Raw genomic sequence first — 15,430 nt, 5'->3', positions numbered from 1 at the left:
CTCATAAGGTGTGTGTAATTCAAGATCTCCATGTCATTAGTGAATGTGTTGAAGGTTGACTTGTCTGTTGAGAGGCAGAGGGACAAGCTAATATTTGATAACTTGATTAATATATTTATTCTTTAAAAATACATTAACTTAGTACATTAATTTAGCCTGGAAGCAGCCAAAGCAGCTTGTTAGAATTCTGCATCTAGTGTATTCTAGTACATTGTATTAGTGTAGAATACACTATGATTTCTATGTTGGCAGCTTTATCTTTAACTGGATTGGTAACACTTACAGGGCTTGTAGAGTTACTTAACCTTCCATCCTTCACCTAATTTTATCTATAACTTGTCTCCATTAAATTGGATCTTCTATTCTACTTACTTGCAAAGCTGATCCAACTCATTTCTGCAATATCTGAGCCACGTGTCCTGAACCACACCCACCTAATTTAGTGTTATCTGCATGTTTGACTACCGAAATCCAAATTCCTGGATGTGTAATTTAGAAATAATTTCCTTTAAATGCTTACACTTCATGGCCACCAGGGATAACTCAGCTTTAATATGGTCCCACAGGATCATTTTAAGGAGGCCTCATGTATCCTAATTGACAAACTGGATGGAAAACCAGTAACAGCTATTAACTGTGACTCTATACTATTTGATTTTTTTCAGTTTATAGTAGGATAATTAAAGCCTTCTGTTTAAATAACTACTATTTTTGAATGCTTTTGTCTCTTCATACAGCAAATTTTACTGATTTTGCTAATCTGATGGGTCTACCACATACTCAAATTATTAATCTGATTGTGTGCGGCTAAACTTTCAGGGAGATGGATGCATCATGGCAAAAAAGTATGACTGATGATTGAACTTCATTTACAACATTAGAATTCATTTACAAAATCATTCTCCTGTCTCATTCCCCTCAGCGGAAACTCATGAAGTTTGGTTCATGCCATCTCTCCTGACCTCAGAGAGATCTTTCCTATTTCCTCTATTCCATACCTCCGGGAAGCCAAGCCTCTGGGTGATTTTCTTGATTCTGCTTCACTCTTGATTTGCTTGATTGATTTTTGAGTCCATAGACTTAAAAGCCATGTTAATTTCTCAATCTGCTGTTAGTTAAAAAGAGGAAGAGATCACAACTCTTTAGACGGCCTGAGATCTAGTCAGTGATCTTTTCTTAAGAATTGAACATTGATGAAAAGTAATTTAATTAATGGAGGCACAAAACAGCCTGCTGCAAAAGTGGTTCAGAACTTAAGAAATGGAAGGAAAAACAACATAAAACATAGAACAGTACAGCACAGGAACAGGCTCCTGGCCCCACAATATCTGTGCCGACCATGATACTAAATTAAACTAATCCCATCTGCCTGCACAAGGTCTACATCCCACCATCTCCTGCTTGTTCAAGTGCCTGTCTAAATGCCTCTTAAATGTTGCTATCATGTCTGCTTCCACCAACTCCCCTGGCATCCCATTCCAGACACCTACCACTCTCCGTGTGTGGGAAAAAAAACTTACCTCGCACATCTCCTTTAAACTTTCCCTCTCTCACCTTAAATCTATGTCCTCCAGTATTTGACATTTCCACCTTGGGGAAAAAGACTATCAATTCAACTATGCCTTGCCTAATTTAATAAATCTCTATCAGGTCACCCCTCAGCCTCCGATGTGCCAGAGAAAGCAATCCATGTGTGTCCAACCTCTCCTTATAGCTAATACCCTCCAATCCAGGCAACATCCTGGTGAACCTCTTCTGCACCCTCTCCAAAACCTCCACATCCTTGTAATGCAGTGACCAGAACTGCACACAGTACTCCAAATGTGGCCTAACCAAAGTTTCATACAGCAGCAACATGACTTCCTGACTCTTGTACTCAGCACCCCGACTAATGAAGGCAAGTATGCCGTGCATCTTCTTTACCACCCTCTTTCCTTGTATACTTTCCTCTTGTATTTGATCTCCCAAAGTGCAATGCCTCACATTTGTCTGGATTAAACTCCATCTGCCATCTCCACGCTCATATTTTCACCTGACCTATATCCTGCTGTATCCTTTGGAAACTTTCCTCACTATCCACAATTCCACCAGTTTTTGTGTCGTCTGCAAACTTACTAATCAGCTCACCTACATTTTTGTCCAAATCATTTATATAGATCACAAACAATGGAGGTCCCAGCACTGATCCCTGCAGAACACCAGTGGTCATAGACCTCCAATCAGAATAACACCCCTCCGCCACTACTCTCTGTCTTCTATGGCTAAGCCAGTTCTGAATCTAATCTACTAAATCGCCGTGGATCCCATATGTCTTAATCTTCTGGATCAGCCTAACATGAGGACTTGACAAACGTCCATGTTGATAACATTCACTGCCCTACCCTCATTAATCATCTTCCTCGCCGCCTCAAAATCTCAATCAAGTTTGTAAGACATGACCTCCCCTGCACAAAGCCATGCTGACTATCACTAATAAGTCCAGCTTTTCCAGATGTGAAAAAATCCTATGCCTAAGAATCTTCTCCAGTAATGTCCCTACCATTGATGTAAGGTTCACTAGCCTATAATTTTCTTGTTTGTCTCTATTGCCCTTCTTTAACAAAGGAACAACATTGTCTATTCTGCAGACCACTGACTTGGCTCCACTATCAAACAGGATCACGTCTTCAGCACCACTTCTTTGTGTGTTTGCAATATCCCTTCATTCCCTTAATATCTAAAAATAAAATCAGTCTGTGTATTGTACATACACAATGAGTTTCCACAGACCTCTGGGCTAGAGAATTCCAAAGATTCACCTTCCACTGGGTGAAGAAATCTCTTCTCTGTCCTGAATGGCCAACCCCTTATTTTGAAACTTGACCCCTGCTTCTAGACACCCTAACCAGGAGAAACTTCATCTCCTCCCCTCATCTACCCTTTCAAACCCTATAAGAGTGTTGTTTCGATGAAATCACCTCCTATTCTTCTAAACTCAATAGAGTATGGAGACCTATTATGCTAAACCTCTTTTCATACTACAATCCCACAAATCAATTTGTTGAAAATTTGCTGCACTTTCTCTGTTGCAAAAATATCTTTCCGAGGTAGTGAGTACCTTTGGAACGTAGCCAACATGTTATATATAAAATCGAAACGGAAAATGTTAGATACATTCTGCAGGTCAGTCATTGGAAAGAGAAGCAGAGTTAATGTTTCCTAAGGTACTTATGTTCTCTGCTTTTTATTCTGATGTGTAGGCTGTCGACAAATTGAGAAGACTGACGCACCTCTCTGGACTTCACTTGATGGGCAGATTGAAGAAGAACCAGGTACCTACAGACAAGCATGATTTGCCAGTCGACAATTAAGTGGATTTGGGAACTGGGTTCTTCTCAATCCTAAATTTTTCTTTTCCTTTCCTCTCTTTGATCTTCCAATAAATACACCATCTTCCAGCTAAGGGGATAACATTGCTGCATGAAACAGCTAATGGGGCTGTTCAAGAGACAACTGGGTTCATGTTATTCTCCCATCCTTGTGGAGAAATACCTTACTCAACCCTCTCCTTAGCAAGGTCTCAGGTTCTGGATCTCGCTGTAAGAAACCCTGTAGGCACAGACCAGCTTGTTATCACTGAGAGTTGCAATGCATTAGTAGATCAACCTCTGCCACTGCAAGCTGATTTCATTGTTTTAAATCACTCATTTACACTCAATGGAGGAGTCAAGTGCTAAGAATAGATAGAATACAGTTACAACCAATTACATATCCACACTCACCATCCTCCCTTTCAGTGTTTTGAGCAGCTTAATACGCGGTTATCCTCCAAAAAGGCTGCTCATTTTACACAAAGTCTTCAAGCGGTTTCAATCAACTCTTCACACCTCATTAAAATGGGATTACTTTTGTAATGAGATTTGGGATGTAATTGTTAACAATTAAGAGAGGCAGTTGCTGAGTGAGATGTTTTCTTAAACAATTGTCAGTTACTTAACTTTTATAGTTCACTATACACCAGCTAGAGCAGATAAATCATATTAACACTAATGTGCTTGGTATGAGAAGTGGGAACAATGTTACTTTCTTATTTAAAATGAGGATTCTGTGGATATTCTGAGAAATCCCTTTCCTTAAACTGTTCCCTAGAATGGCTTCAATTAATTTTTGGCAAGAAGGAGCAAATTGCTGACTCCTGTGTTAAGATTTCCATGGCAAGCAAATTCCTCAGAGCATTTCCCGCTCCACCAGTGTCACTTTGCAAGAAGTAAAACAGAAGCCCCACGTACAGAGGAATGAGATGGAGCAGACATATACAGTACACTTGAGAGAAACAAAAATAAAACATTTTTGAAGGAAATCTTTGATGAACAATTTCAATGTGCCACTTACTTTCTCTGACAGTGAAGCAAGGAATTCACTTGAACTTTTTGGACCATTTCAGTAAATCCACACAAAATATTCAAACCTATAACTTGTCCTAAGTGTTAACGGTTCTTAGCATAAAGTAAAGCTGCTGAGTATTAGGATGCACCAAAAGACAGGGAAGGGGCAGAAAGAACAAAAAGGAAGGTCTGTGGTAGGGTGGAAGGCAGGAGAGATTTAAGTTTCTTTTTCCACTTGATCCTTTTTCGGTGAAGTTCCCGAAGACTGGAAGGTGGCTAATGTTGTGCCGTTGTTTAAGAAAGGTAGCAAGGACAAGCCAGGGAACTACAGGCCAGTCAGTCTGATGTCAGTAATGGGGAAGTTACTGGAGGGAATTCTGAGGGACAGGACCTACCAACATTTGGATAGACAGAGTCTAATTAGGAGGAGTCAGCATGGCTTTGTGCGAGGAAAGTAGTGCTTGACGAACCTTCTTGAGTTTTTTGAAGAGGTAACCAAAAAGGTAGATGAGGGTAGGGCAGTGGATGTTATCCATTTGGACTTTAGCAAGGCCTTCTACAAGGTCCTGCATGGTAGGCTGGTCTGGGAGGTTAGGTCCCATGGAATCCAGGGAGAGCTAGTTGGGTGGGTTCAAAATTGGCTTGGATGTAGGAAGCAGAGGGTGGTGGTTGAAGGTTGTTTCTCAGAATGGAGGCCGGTGACTAGTGGTGTGCCATAAGGGTCGATGTTGGGACCCTTGTTTGTTATTTATATAAATGATTTGGACGCAAATGCACAAGGCTTGATCAGTAGGTTTGTGGATGACACGAAATTAGGAGGTGTTATTGATAATGAAGAAGCTTATCGTAGATTACAGGGGGATTTTGGTCAGTTAGGGAAGTGGGCCAAGGAGTAGCCAATGTATTTCAATACAGCTGAGTGTGAGGTGATGCATTTTGGAAAGTCAAACCAGCATAGGACTTGTACTATGAATGGTGGGGGACCCACGCACCCACCACTCTCTGTGTAAAAAAAAAATTACCTCTGACATCCCCCCCATACCTTCCTCCAATCACCTTAAAATTATGCCCCCTCGTGTTATACAGCTGTTTTATACAGCTGCAACATGACTTCCTGACTCTTGTACTCAGCACCCTGACCAATGAAGGCAAGTATGCCGTGCATCTTCTTTACCACCCTCTTTCCTTGTATACTTTCCTCTTGCATTGTCCACTTGATCTATGCCTCTTGTACACCTCTATCAAGTCACCTCTCATCCTCCTTCTCTCCAAAGAGAAAAGCCCTAAGACATGCTCTCCAATCAAGGCAGCATCCTGGTAAATCTCCTCTGCACCCTATCTAAAGCTTCCACATCCTTCCTATAATGAGGCGACCAGAACTGAACACAATACTCCAAGTGTGGTCTAATCAGAGTTCTATAGAGCTGCAACATTACCTCACAACTCTTGAACTCAATACCCTGACTAATGAAGACCAACACACCATACACCTTCTTAACAACCCCATCACCCTGCGCGGCAACCTTGAGGCATCTATGGACATGGACCCCAAGATCCCTCGGTTCCTCCACACTGCTAAGAGTCCTGCCTTCAAATTCGATCTTCCAAAGTGTATCATTTCACACTTTTCTGGGTTTAACTCCATCTGGCACTTCTCAGCCCAGCTCTGCATCCTATCAATGTTCTGTTGTACCTACAGCAACCTTCTACACTATCTACACCACCACCAACCTTCATGTCATCTGCAAATTTACCAACCCACCCTTCCATATCCTCATGCAAGTCATCTATAAAAATCACAAAGAGCAGGGGTTCCAGAACAGATCTTATAGAGGTTTATAAAATCATGAGAGGCATAGATAAGGTGGATGGTAGCAGTCTTTTCCCCAGGGTAGGGGAGTCCAAAACTAAAAGGCGTAGTTTTTAGGGTGAGAGGGAAAGATTTAAAAAGGATGGGTGAAAGGGGGGTGGTGTAACTTTTTCCACACAGAGGGTGGTAAGTATATGGAATGAGCTGCCAGGGGGAGTGGTTGAGGCAGGTACAATAGTATCATTTAAGGAGCACTTGGATAGGTACATGGAGGGGAAGGGCTTAGAGGGATATGGACCGAACGAAGGAAATTGGGACTAGATGAGTGGGCACCATGGTCAGCATGGACTCATTGGGCTGAAGGGCCTGTATCCATGCTGTATGACTCTATGACTCTATTTTTCACCATGCCGCTGTTGCTGGCAAGGCCAGCATTTATTGTCAAAGTCTAATTGCCCTTGATAAGATGGTAGTCACTTTTCTGAACCACTGCAGTCCTTCCGGTGAATGTATTCCAACAGTGCGTAGGAAGGGAGTACCAATAACTAAACCAATATGTCAAGAACAGTTACCCTTATTTGCCTGGGATCTGGAAAGATGCATAGTATTTAGTGACTTGACATAAAAAAAACTAAATACAAAACAAAAAATAAAAGATGGCCTAATAATAGACACCACCTATTCACTTCGGAGAAAGCATCTAGTGTTGTCATCAGTGTCCACTCTTTGTGGGAGTCTCCAGTTAACAGTTCAGAAGAAATTTCAGTTTTGCTACAGATAGAAACGTGCCTCATTTCTCAAAGGAATATCGTACAAAATGCTAGAGGAATTTAGCGGGTCAGGCAGCATCCATGGAGGGAAATGGACAATATTTCAGGCCGAGACGCTTCATCTGGATCAGCTTTTCCCTCCATAGATGCTGCCTGACCTGCTGAGTTCCTCCAGCTTTTTGTGTGTTGCTCCAGATTCCAGCATCTGCAGCCTCTTGTGTCTTCACAAAGGAATATGTTTGATATAAGGACACATGTATTGGGATTTGTCCTAAGTTGGTCCTCCTCTTTAAACTACAGACTTGCAGCAAAGTCACTGCCATCTTGCCATTCCAGTTGCCCTTGGTGATGTACCACCTCAGGTGGCAGAATTGCTTGCCGATGAAGAAAACTGGGATTTCAATATTTTTGAGCTGGAGGCTGTAACCAACAAGAGGTGGGTGCCAGTATTGAACTGTGATGGTCTGTAGGCTGTACACAGCTGAATTTTTAATGTACATTTAACTAAATATGAGTCATATTATGTGTCTATTGATTTTTTTACTTTTGTGATTTTGGACTAGATCCTTTCTCAAGGGAGAATTGAAAGCATTTATTTAAGATAATGTTCGTCCTGGTCTTCATTCATTTTCTGAATTAACTTATTCTGGACATCTCAGTTCACAAAAAATAGAAGTAGGACTAGGCCATTCAACCTCTCATACCTGTTGGGCTATTCAACAAGATTATTTTACCCAGGCATCAGTCTCCTGCATTAACCCCATATCCCCTAATTAACAATAACAAACCTATTGGTCTCTGCCTTGAATATACTCAGCCACAGAGCCTTCACAGTCCCCTTGGGTAAAGAATTCCAAAGATTCTGAGTCATGGAGTTGTACAGTGCAGAAACAGGCCCTTCAGCCCACCACATCCATGCTGTCCTTTTTCCAGCTACATTAGTCCCATTTGCCCACATTAGGACTGTATCCTTCTGTGCTTTGCCTACTTAAGTGTCAAAGTGCCTCTTAAACGTAATTGCACTTGATTCCACCACCTCCTCTGACAGCATGTTCCAGATATCAACCACTCCCAATGTAAAAGGGAAGCTGCTGCATCTCCGGTGCTTGGCACAGGAAGATGTTGTGGGCAGGGCTGGTGGTGTTGCCTGTGAAGGAGGAGCCAGCCAGAGTGTGGGCAGGGAAAGGGAATGCAGAAGGGGAAAGGGGGGGGTGGGGGCAGGGATGTCTGATGGCACCACTACCCTGGAGATACCCGAAGTGACAGATGCTGATCAGTTGTATGCAGAGGCTGATAAAGTGGAAGCTAAAGGTAAAGGGCACCTTGTTGTGGTTGGACAGAACAGGGTGAGAATAGAAAGCTGAACTAGAAGAGCCCTAGTAACACGTATCTCTTTTCCGTATTTCCTTACAACAAAGGGGGCACAGTGGTGCAGCTGATGGGGGCACAGTGGCACAGCTGGTAGAGCCACTGCCTCACAGCACTCGGGTTCAGTCCTGACCTCGGGTGCTGCTGTGTGAAGTTTACACGTTCTCCCTGTGACTGAAGAATTCCTTCTCATCTCGGTCCTGAATGTTTGACCCTTCACTTTGATACTGGGATCACTGATTCTCCAAAGCCTAGCCGGGAGAAGCATATACCTGCTCAAGCATCAATGAGACCACCCTTCCTCTTTCAAAATGTAAGAGTATGGGCCTAGTTTGCTTAATCTCTGCTCCTAGGGCAAACCCACTATTTTAGGAATCAATCAGGTTATTAATTTAGTTTACCTTTTCACTGATAATGAACTTGAGTTCATTGATGTAACATCTAAATACAGTTCTTTGAATTAATTCTTTTAAAAAAAGTTAAAATTGGGTTAAACAATATAAGATTTTCCATGACCAATGTCAATGCCACAAGTAAACACCAATGTTGTGGTGGCTGCAGTCCTAAGGGACATTGCAAATTTATGTTGTTGAAAATAACAGGACAATCTGGAGGTCACTGGGGGAGAGAGGAGAGAGGGCAGCTGGCATTAAACCAGGGACTGGATAGATGAGAGGAGGAGAATCTGCCAGAGAGATGGGGGCCAGAAGCGGAGTGGAGTCATGGAGACTGGGTGAAGGGTCAGTATGGTGAACTTTGGCCTTGTGCATTTGGAGGTGTGGGGATTTGTGGGTCAGATCAGGAGTTCAGTTCAAGGCCTCTGGATGGGGTGGGGGTTGGGTTAGATCCACATGGGAGAAGTGCCCAAAGTACAAAGCATCCTATCCAGTACTGCATTATTAAAACCCTGTTGTCCTAAGTGCATCCAGTGATGGTCAATCATTGTCTAATCTACCCCACAGTGCTCCAAAAGTAGCATTGCACAGAAGTCAGGTCCACTGTGCAAAGGTGAACACTCTGGGAACTAGCCTGGTTGAATTTCCAGAGTGGTGTAAAATGAAGTGAAGATGGTCATTAGCCCATTTCTCTCAGGGTAAAGTCAGTTTTCAACAGTGTAATGTTAAAATAGACAACATCCTAGAAATTTGTGGTTATTGTAAGCTAATAGATATTCACATAAAATTCGCCTGAATTGTTAAAGCAGACATCTTAATCAATACTAAATCATTTATTTGACACCAGTAAGTTAGTTGGATTCTTGCTTTTAAAACAATCCTTCCTGTTTTGTTTTAGGCCCTTGCTCTACCTCGGCTTAAAAATCTTGACACAGTTTGGCATATGCGATTTTTTAAACTGTTCAGAAATGACTCTAAGATCATGGCTACAAGTCATAGAAACTAATTATCATGCATCAAATTCATACCACAATTCAACACACGCAGCTGATGTGTTGCATGCCACAGCATATTTCCTTCGAAAGGACCGAGTTAAGGTAAGCCTTTATATTTACGATCGACACATGATGGAGACATTTACGTGTCTCTTAGGATTTTATATTTCTTTACATGGCATTATTAAACACGGTAATTGCTGATTATTCTGACTTTGGTACACTAATTTGTTAAAGTTATAATTATGTGAAACACAATGTACCCTGGTGAGATAACTAAACATTTGGTGTGGAGAGGGGAGAGCACAATCGAGATAAAACACCTAGTCAGGATACAATGTTCTTCTTAACATATTTCTTTCAAATAGCGAAATAGAGAATAAACTTTGCCAATTGTCTTCTGTAATTTTGGTGGAAAAGTTGTTTTTCTGGAGTTTCTGAGGCTTCTACATCAAGGTCAGAACAGATAAGTGGGACATCGTACATGGACAATTATCCCAGTCATATCAATAGTGTAATATTAGTATTGCAGTCATTTCCATGGCCATGTGTTTGATATTGTGAAGATCAAATTGCAAGAAATTCTAAAGTACTTAATGCTTGATCAGACTGGAGTAACTTTTCTAGTCTGATCTTCGACATTTATTTTGTATTTGGTGTGTCAGAACCTGATTTTTTTCATTGGTTTATACAGACAGATAATGTGCCACTCTATAATGGAATAATAATCAGAGTTCAGGTGACCGAGTGGATATAAATTTGTAACCTACCCTGGCCTGGGCTGCGCCATCTCCTTACGTGCTCTCATTAGATAATAAAATGTGCATAGTGTAACACAGCCAGCCAGCCCAAACACGCATTCCTGCCAGGGGAGTTAGGTTGAAACAATATCCAGTGTCTCTCTACTTTTAAAAAAAAGGGCCAAATGATGACTGTGCAACTCTGGTTATCTTATCAGAGGGCAAGGGGCAAACCATAGATACAGGTAGAACCTTTTTTATTGAGGAGAAAGTGAAAGCCGACTTCTTCATTCATTTATGCATAGATCAGACTGTTTTTAAGCAAAAGATCATTTAATTTGTTGGCAGCGTTATTCTTTTAGTCACAGAGTAATTGTTCTGCATTGTAAAATTTTATGTATTGAATTCAGACACATGAAGTATTCATATTTTCTTAGATGTTTCCATGGTATTGTGAGGTCTGTGTTCTGTTGCTTATTGAATGTATGCTCAAGAGTTCTACGTCAAAAGATAATAAAGTGCTGTTTTTATTAAAAAAAAGAATTAAAAGTGGGGAATGAGAAATATTATGGGAGTAATTGTCAAGATTAATGTGAGTGTTACTGGGACTGCATTATAAGGAGAGCCTGGATAGGCTGGGACACTTTTCCCTGGAACATGAGGGGTGACCTTTTAGAGGTATATAAAATCATGAGGAGTGCAGATAAGGTGGATGTTCAATCTTTTTCCAATGGGTAGTGGAATCTAAAAGTAAAGGACATAGACTTAAGGTGAGAGGAGCAAGATTTAAAGGTGACCTGAGGGGCAACTTTTTCCGCACAGAGGCTAGTGGGTATATGGAACGAGCTGCCAGAGGAAGCTATGGAGGTGGGTACAATTACAACATGTAAGACATTTGGATAGAAGGAGTTTAGAGGGATGTGGGCCAAACACGGGCGAATGGGACTAACTCAGGTAGACATCTTGAATGGCATGGATGAGTTGGGCCAAAGGGCCTGTTTCCATGCTGTATAACACTATAACTAAATGAAGGAGTGTTCTTACAGTAGAACGCAAAAGGTATTCTCTGTTCTAATGTGTTTGTTATCTAATAGACATTTAGACTCAAACAAAACCAGATGACATTTATTTGTTATAGATTTTCTCACTGAATTAATACTTTTACAATGTATTGAACTTCTGTACTTGCCAATAATTAAATTTTGTATTTCTATTTTAATTGCAAAAGTACACTACTTGATTTGATCTCTAACTCTGATACCTGCATGGTAAAACTTCCCATTTGAAAAAAATGCAGCATTTTACAGAACTATTCTTAATCCAGTGAGCAAACCATTGATTCTCCCAAATATAACTCTTCAAAGGCAGCATATGGTGACGTACATCTTCTATTAAGGGCAACACAGTGACCAGGAGATGCGTAGTGGCCAAGATGGCAATGTGTGCATGAAACCAGACAATGTCGGTGAGGTCTTAAATGAATATTTCTCATCTATTTTCACTATGGGAAAGGACATTGAAGTTGGAGAATTCATAGAGTCATAGAGCTATACAGCACGGAAGCAGGACCTTCGGCCCACCTTGTCCATGCCAACCAAGTTGCCTAACTGAGCTAGTCCCATTTGCCTGCTTTTAGCCCATATCCCTTTAAACCTGTCCTATCCATGTAGCTATCCAAATGTCTTTTGAACATCGTAATTGTACTCACATCTACCACTTCCTCTGACAGCCCATTCCACATACCCACTACCCTCTGTGTGGAAAAGTTGCCCCTCGAGTTCCCTTTAAATCTTTCCCCTCTCACCTTATGTCTATGCCCTCCCCTTCCCTGAGCAAAAGACTGTGGCCATTCACCTTATCTATGCCCCTCATGATTTTACATACTTCTATAATGTCACCCCTCAGCCTCCCATGCTCCAGGGGAAAAAGTCCCAGCCTATCCAGTCTCTCTCCTTATAACTCAAGCCCTACAGTCCCAGTAACATCCTTGTGAACCTTTTCTGCACCCTATCCAACTTAATGACATCTCATAGTAAGGCAACCAGAAATGCACACTATACTCCAAGTATGGTCTCACCAATGTCTTATACAGTTGTAACATGACGTCCCAACTCTTGTACTCAGTGCCCTGACCAATGAAGGCAAACATGCCAAATGCCTTCTTCATCACCCTGTCTGCCTATGTTGCCACTTTCAGAGAATATATACTTGTACCCCTAAGTCTCTCTGTTCTACAACACTCTCCAGAGCTCTTCCATTTATCTTATAAGTCCTGCCCTGGTTTAACTTAAGCAAAATGCAACACTTCACACTTGTCCGTGTTAAATTCCATCCGCCACTCCTTGGCCAACTTTCCCAGTTGATCCAGATCCTGTTGTAATATTAGATAACTTTATTCACTGTCCATATACCACCAATTTAGGGAGGGGGACAGTGGAATTCTAGAACACATTACCATTGAAAAGGAAGAGGGATTAGAGGTTTTGACGGACAACCCGTCAGGGCCTGGTGAGATGTATCCATGGATGATGGGAAGTAAGGGAGGAAATTGCTGGGTCTTTTACAGAAAATTTTAAATCTCCTCACACCAAAGAAGTACCAGATAATTCAGGGAAGTGAATGTGGTACCTTTATTCAAGAAGGGTAGTACGGATAAGCCACATATTATGGGCCAGTGAGTCTAACTTCAGTAGTATAGAAATTATTAGGAAAAATTCTGAGGAACAGGATTAATCAGCACCTGGAAAGGCAGATATTAATCAAAGATAGTCATTATGGCTTGTTAAGGAGAGATACTGTATGATTAATTTGAATTTTTCAAAGACATAACTAAGTTTGTCAATGAGGGTAGTGTAGTTGACATGCTCTACGTGGACTTCAGTAAGGCCTTTAGCAAGATCCCACATGGGAGACAATGTAAGAGCTAATTGAGTCTGGCCTGAAGCTATGAGATAATATACTACAAACTATTGTACATTAATATCATCTCTAACCTTCAACCTGTAACCATCACCTATGACATAAACTCACATATACTTCTCTCTAACTCTGTACTGGTGATCATCCTTGTCCACAGTTCTCTTGGAACCTGTTCTTTGACTTTAGACCACACTTGGAATGTGTTCAGTTCTGGTTACCACATTATAGGAAGAATGTGGAAGCTTTGGAGAGGGTGCAGAGGAGATTTACAAGGATGCTGGCTGGGTTGGAGAAATTGAGTGAGTTAGGGCTTTTCTCTTTGGAGCGAAAGAGGATGAGAGGAGACTTGATAGAGGTACAGTATATAAGATTATGAGAGGCATAGACAGCATCTTTTCCCCAGGGTGGCAATGGCCAATACTAGAGGTCACCCTTTTAAGATGTGTGGCAGAAAGTTCAGGGGAGATGTCAGGGTAGGTTTTTTACACAGATTGGTGGGTGCCTGGAATACACTGCCAGGGGTGGTGGTGGTGGCTGATACGACAGGGTCATTTAAGAGACTATTAGATAGGCACATGGACGAAAGAAAACTAGAGGGTTATGGGAGGTGAAGTAGAGAGGGGGATAGATTGAATGGGGATGAGGTTTATATAGGTCGGCACAACATCATGTGCTGAAGGGCTTGTACTGTTCTATGTTCTAAGTATTATTCCCCCTTTGGTTTTTCATGTGCGATCAACTCTGTTTGTTCTGGACACATCAGAACCATTTTGTTACTTAAGTGTTGGCTTTTAAATTTCCAGTGTCAGCTGAATTGTAGGGGTCAAAATGGTGTGACTGTTTTTGCCTAAATGTATTTCAAATGTCCTTGCTCCTTACAACCACTTTGAAAACTACAACATAGATTTCCTTGGTTCTTCATGCCATGCTGGAATAGAACTTACAGCCAGTTTTGATTCCCCAGGAGTTAAATGCATGTCTTGTTGAAGGTTTCTAATCAGAGTACTTGTTTTTTTTAAATGTCTTTCACATTTTACAAAAAATGGCATTGGCTTATTATTTGTATAACACCAATTTATATGCTTTTATTTATGGTCAGGTGATGAATACATCATTATTGTGTAATTGTTAGAGCTTCACTGAGACTGAACACTTAATGCTTCCTTTCAATCTTACTCGCAGGGGAGTTTGGATGAGATGGATGAGGTTGCAGCGCTGATTGCAGCCACAGTGCATGATGTGGACCACCCAGGTCGCACCAACTCCTTCCTTTGTAACGCAGGAAGTGAGCTTGCAGTCCTCTACAACGACACAGCAGTTCTGGAAAGTCACCATGCAGCTCTAGCCTTCCAACTTACAGCAGGAGATAACAAGAGCAACATTTTTAAGAACATTGAAAGGTTAGATTTACTGATCAATAGATCATCCAGCTATTGAAACCCCTTAGTGCCAATTCAGTACATGAATTTAGTTTGTTGCATTGCAGAGTGATGGTCTAAACTCAACTGGTTTAGAGTAAGAATCTAAGACATGGTGTTTTGTATTTTGCTCTGCTGTGGAATGTGAGGGGGCATTTCAGAAAATCCACAACCTTGCATTTCTAATGTAGTTAAATAGCCATGTAGATCTTAGCACTTGCTATTATGACACAGAAGGAGGTCATTTGGCCCATCGGGTCCATGATGGCTCCCAGGAGAGCAATCCCATTAGTTCCTTTACCCATCTCCTTGTTTCTCTGTGGTATCACAACATAGCCAAAGAAAGAGATATTAAAAATGGTGAGTAAAATCTTTTCTCAGAAATGCAGAAGCTCCTTAAAGGTGGAGAGAAATGGCTGTAGAGTGAATTCTAGAGTGTGGGACCCACATAGCTGAAATTGTCAATCTACAAATATGCATTTAAAGTGAGAGGACATAGGTTCAAAGGAAATGTGTGGGGCAAGTTTTTTTTACACAGAGAGTGGTGAGTGCCTGGAATGCACTGCCAGGGGTGGTGGTGGAGGCGTCTAAGAAGCTCTTAGATCAGCACATAAATGTGCAGAGAATGGAGGGATATGAACTTGTGTAGGC

General features: G+C 41.4%; 1 protein-coding gene across 2 annotated transcripts in view; it reads left to right on the top strand.

The window, feature by feature from the left end:
- pde8b (phosphodiesterase 8B) overlaps nucleotides 1–15,430 on the top strand; it is a 162,780-nt gene that overhangs the window by 136,312 nt on the left and 11,038 nt on the right. For both annotated transcript variants that reach the window (XM_052019127.1, XM_052019128.1), the window contains 4 exons: nucleotides 3,240–3,311; nucleotides 7,245–7,380; nucleotides 9,606–9,804; nucleotides 14,544–14,761. In XM_052019127.1, the coding sequence (XP_051875087.1) occupies nucleotides 3,240–3,311; nucleotides 7,245–7,380; nucleotides 9,606–9,804; nucleotides 14,544–14,761 (625 nt within the window). The remainder of the gene's footprint in view (nucleotides 1–3,239; nucleotides 3,312–7,244; nucleotides 7,381–9,605; nucleotides 9,805–14,543; nucleotides 14,762–15,430) is intronic.

This window comes from Pristis pectinata, chromosome 7, assembly GCF_009764475.1.
Source record: "Pristis pectinata isolate sPriPec2 chromosome 7, sPriPec2.1.pri, whole genome shotgun sequence".
Lineage (NCBI taxonomy): Eukaryota > Metazoa > Chordata > Chondrichthyes > Rhinopristiformes > Pristidae > Pristis > Pristis pectinata.
The sequence above is the reverse complement of the archived record's forward strand: the minus strand, read 5'-3'. Positions and strand labels throughout refer to the sequence as shown.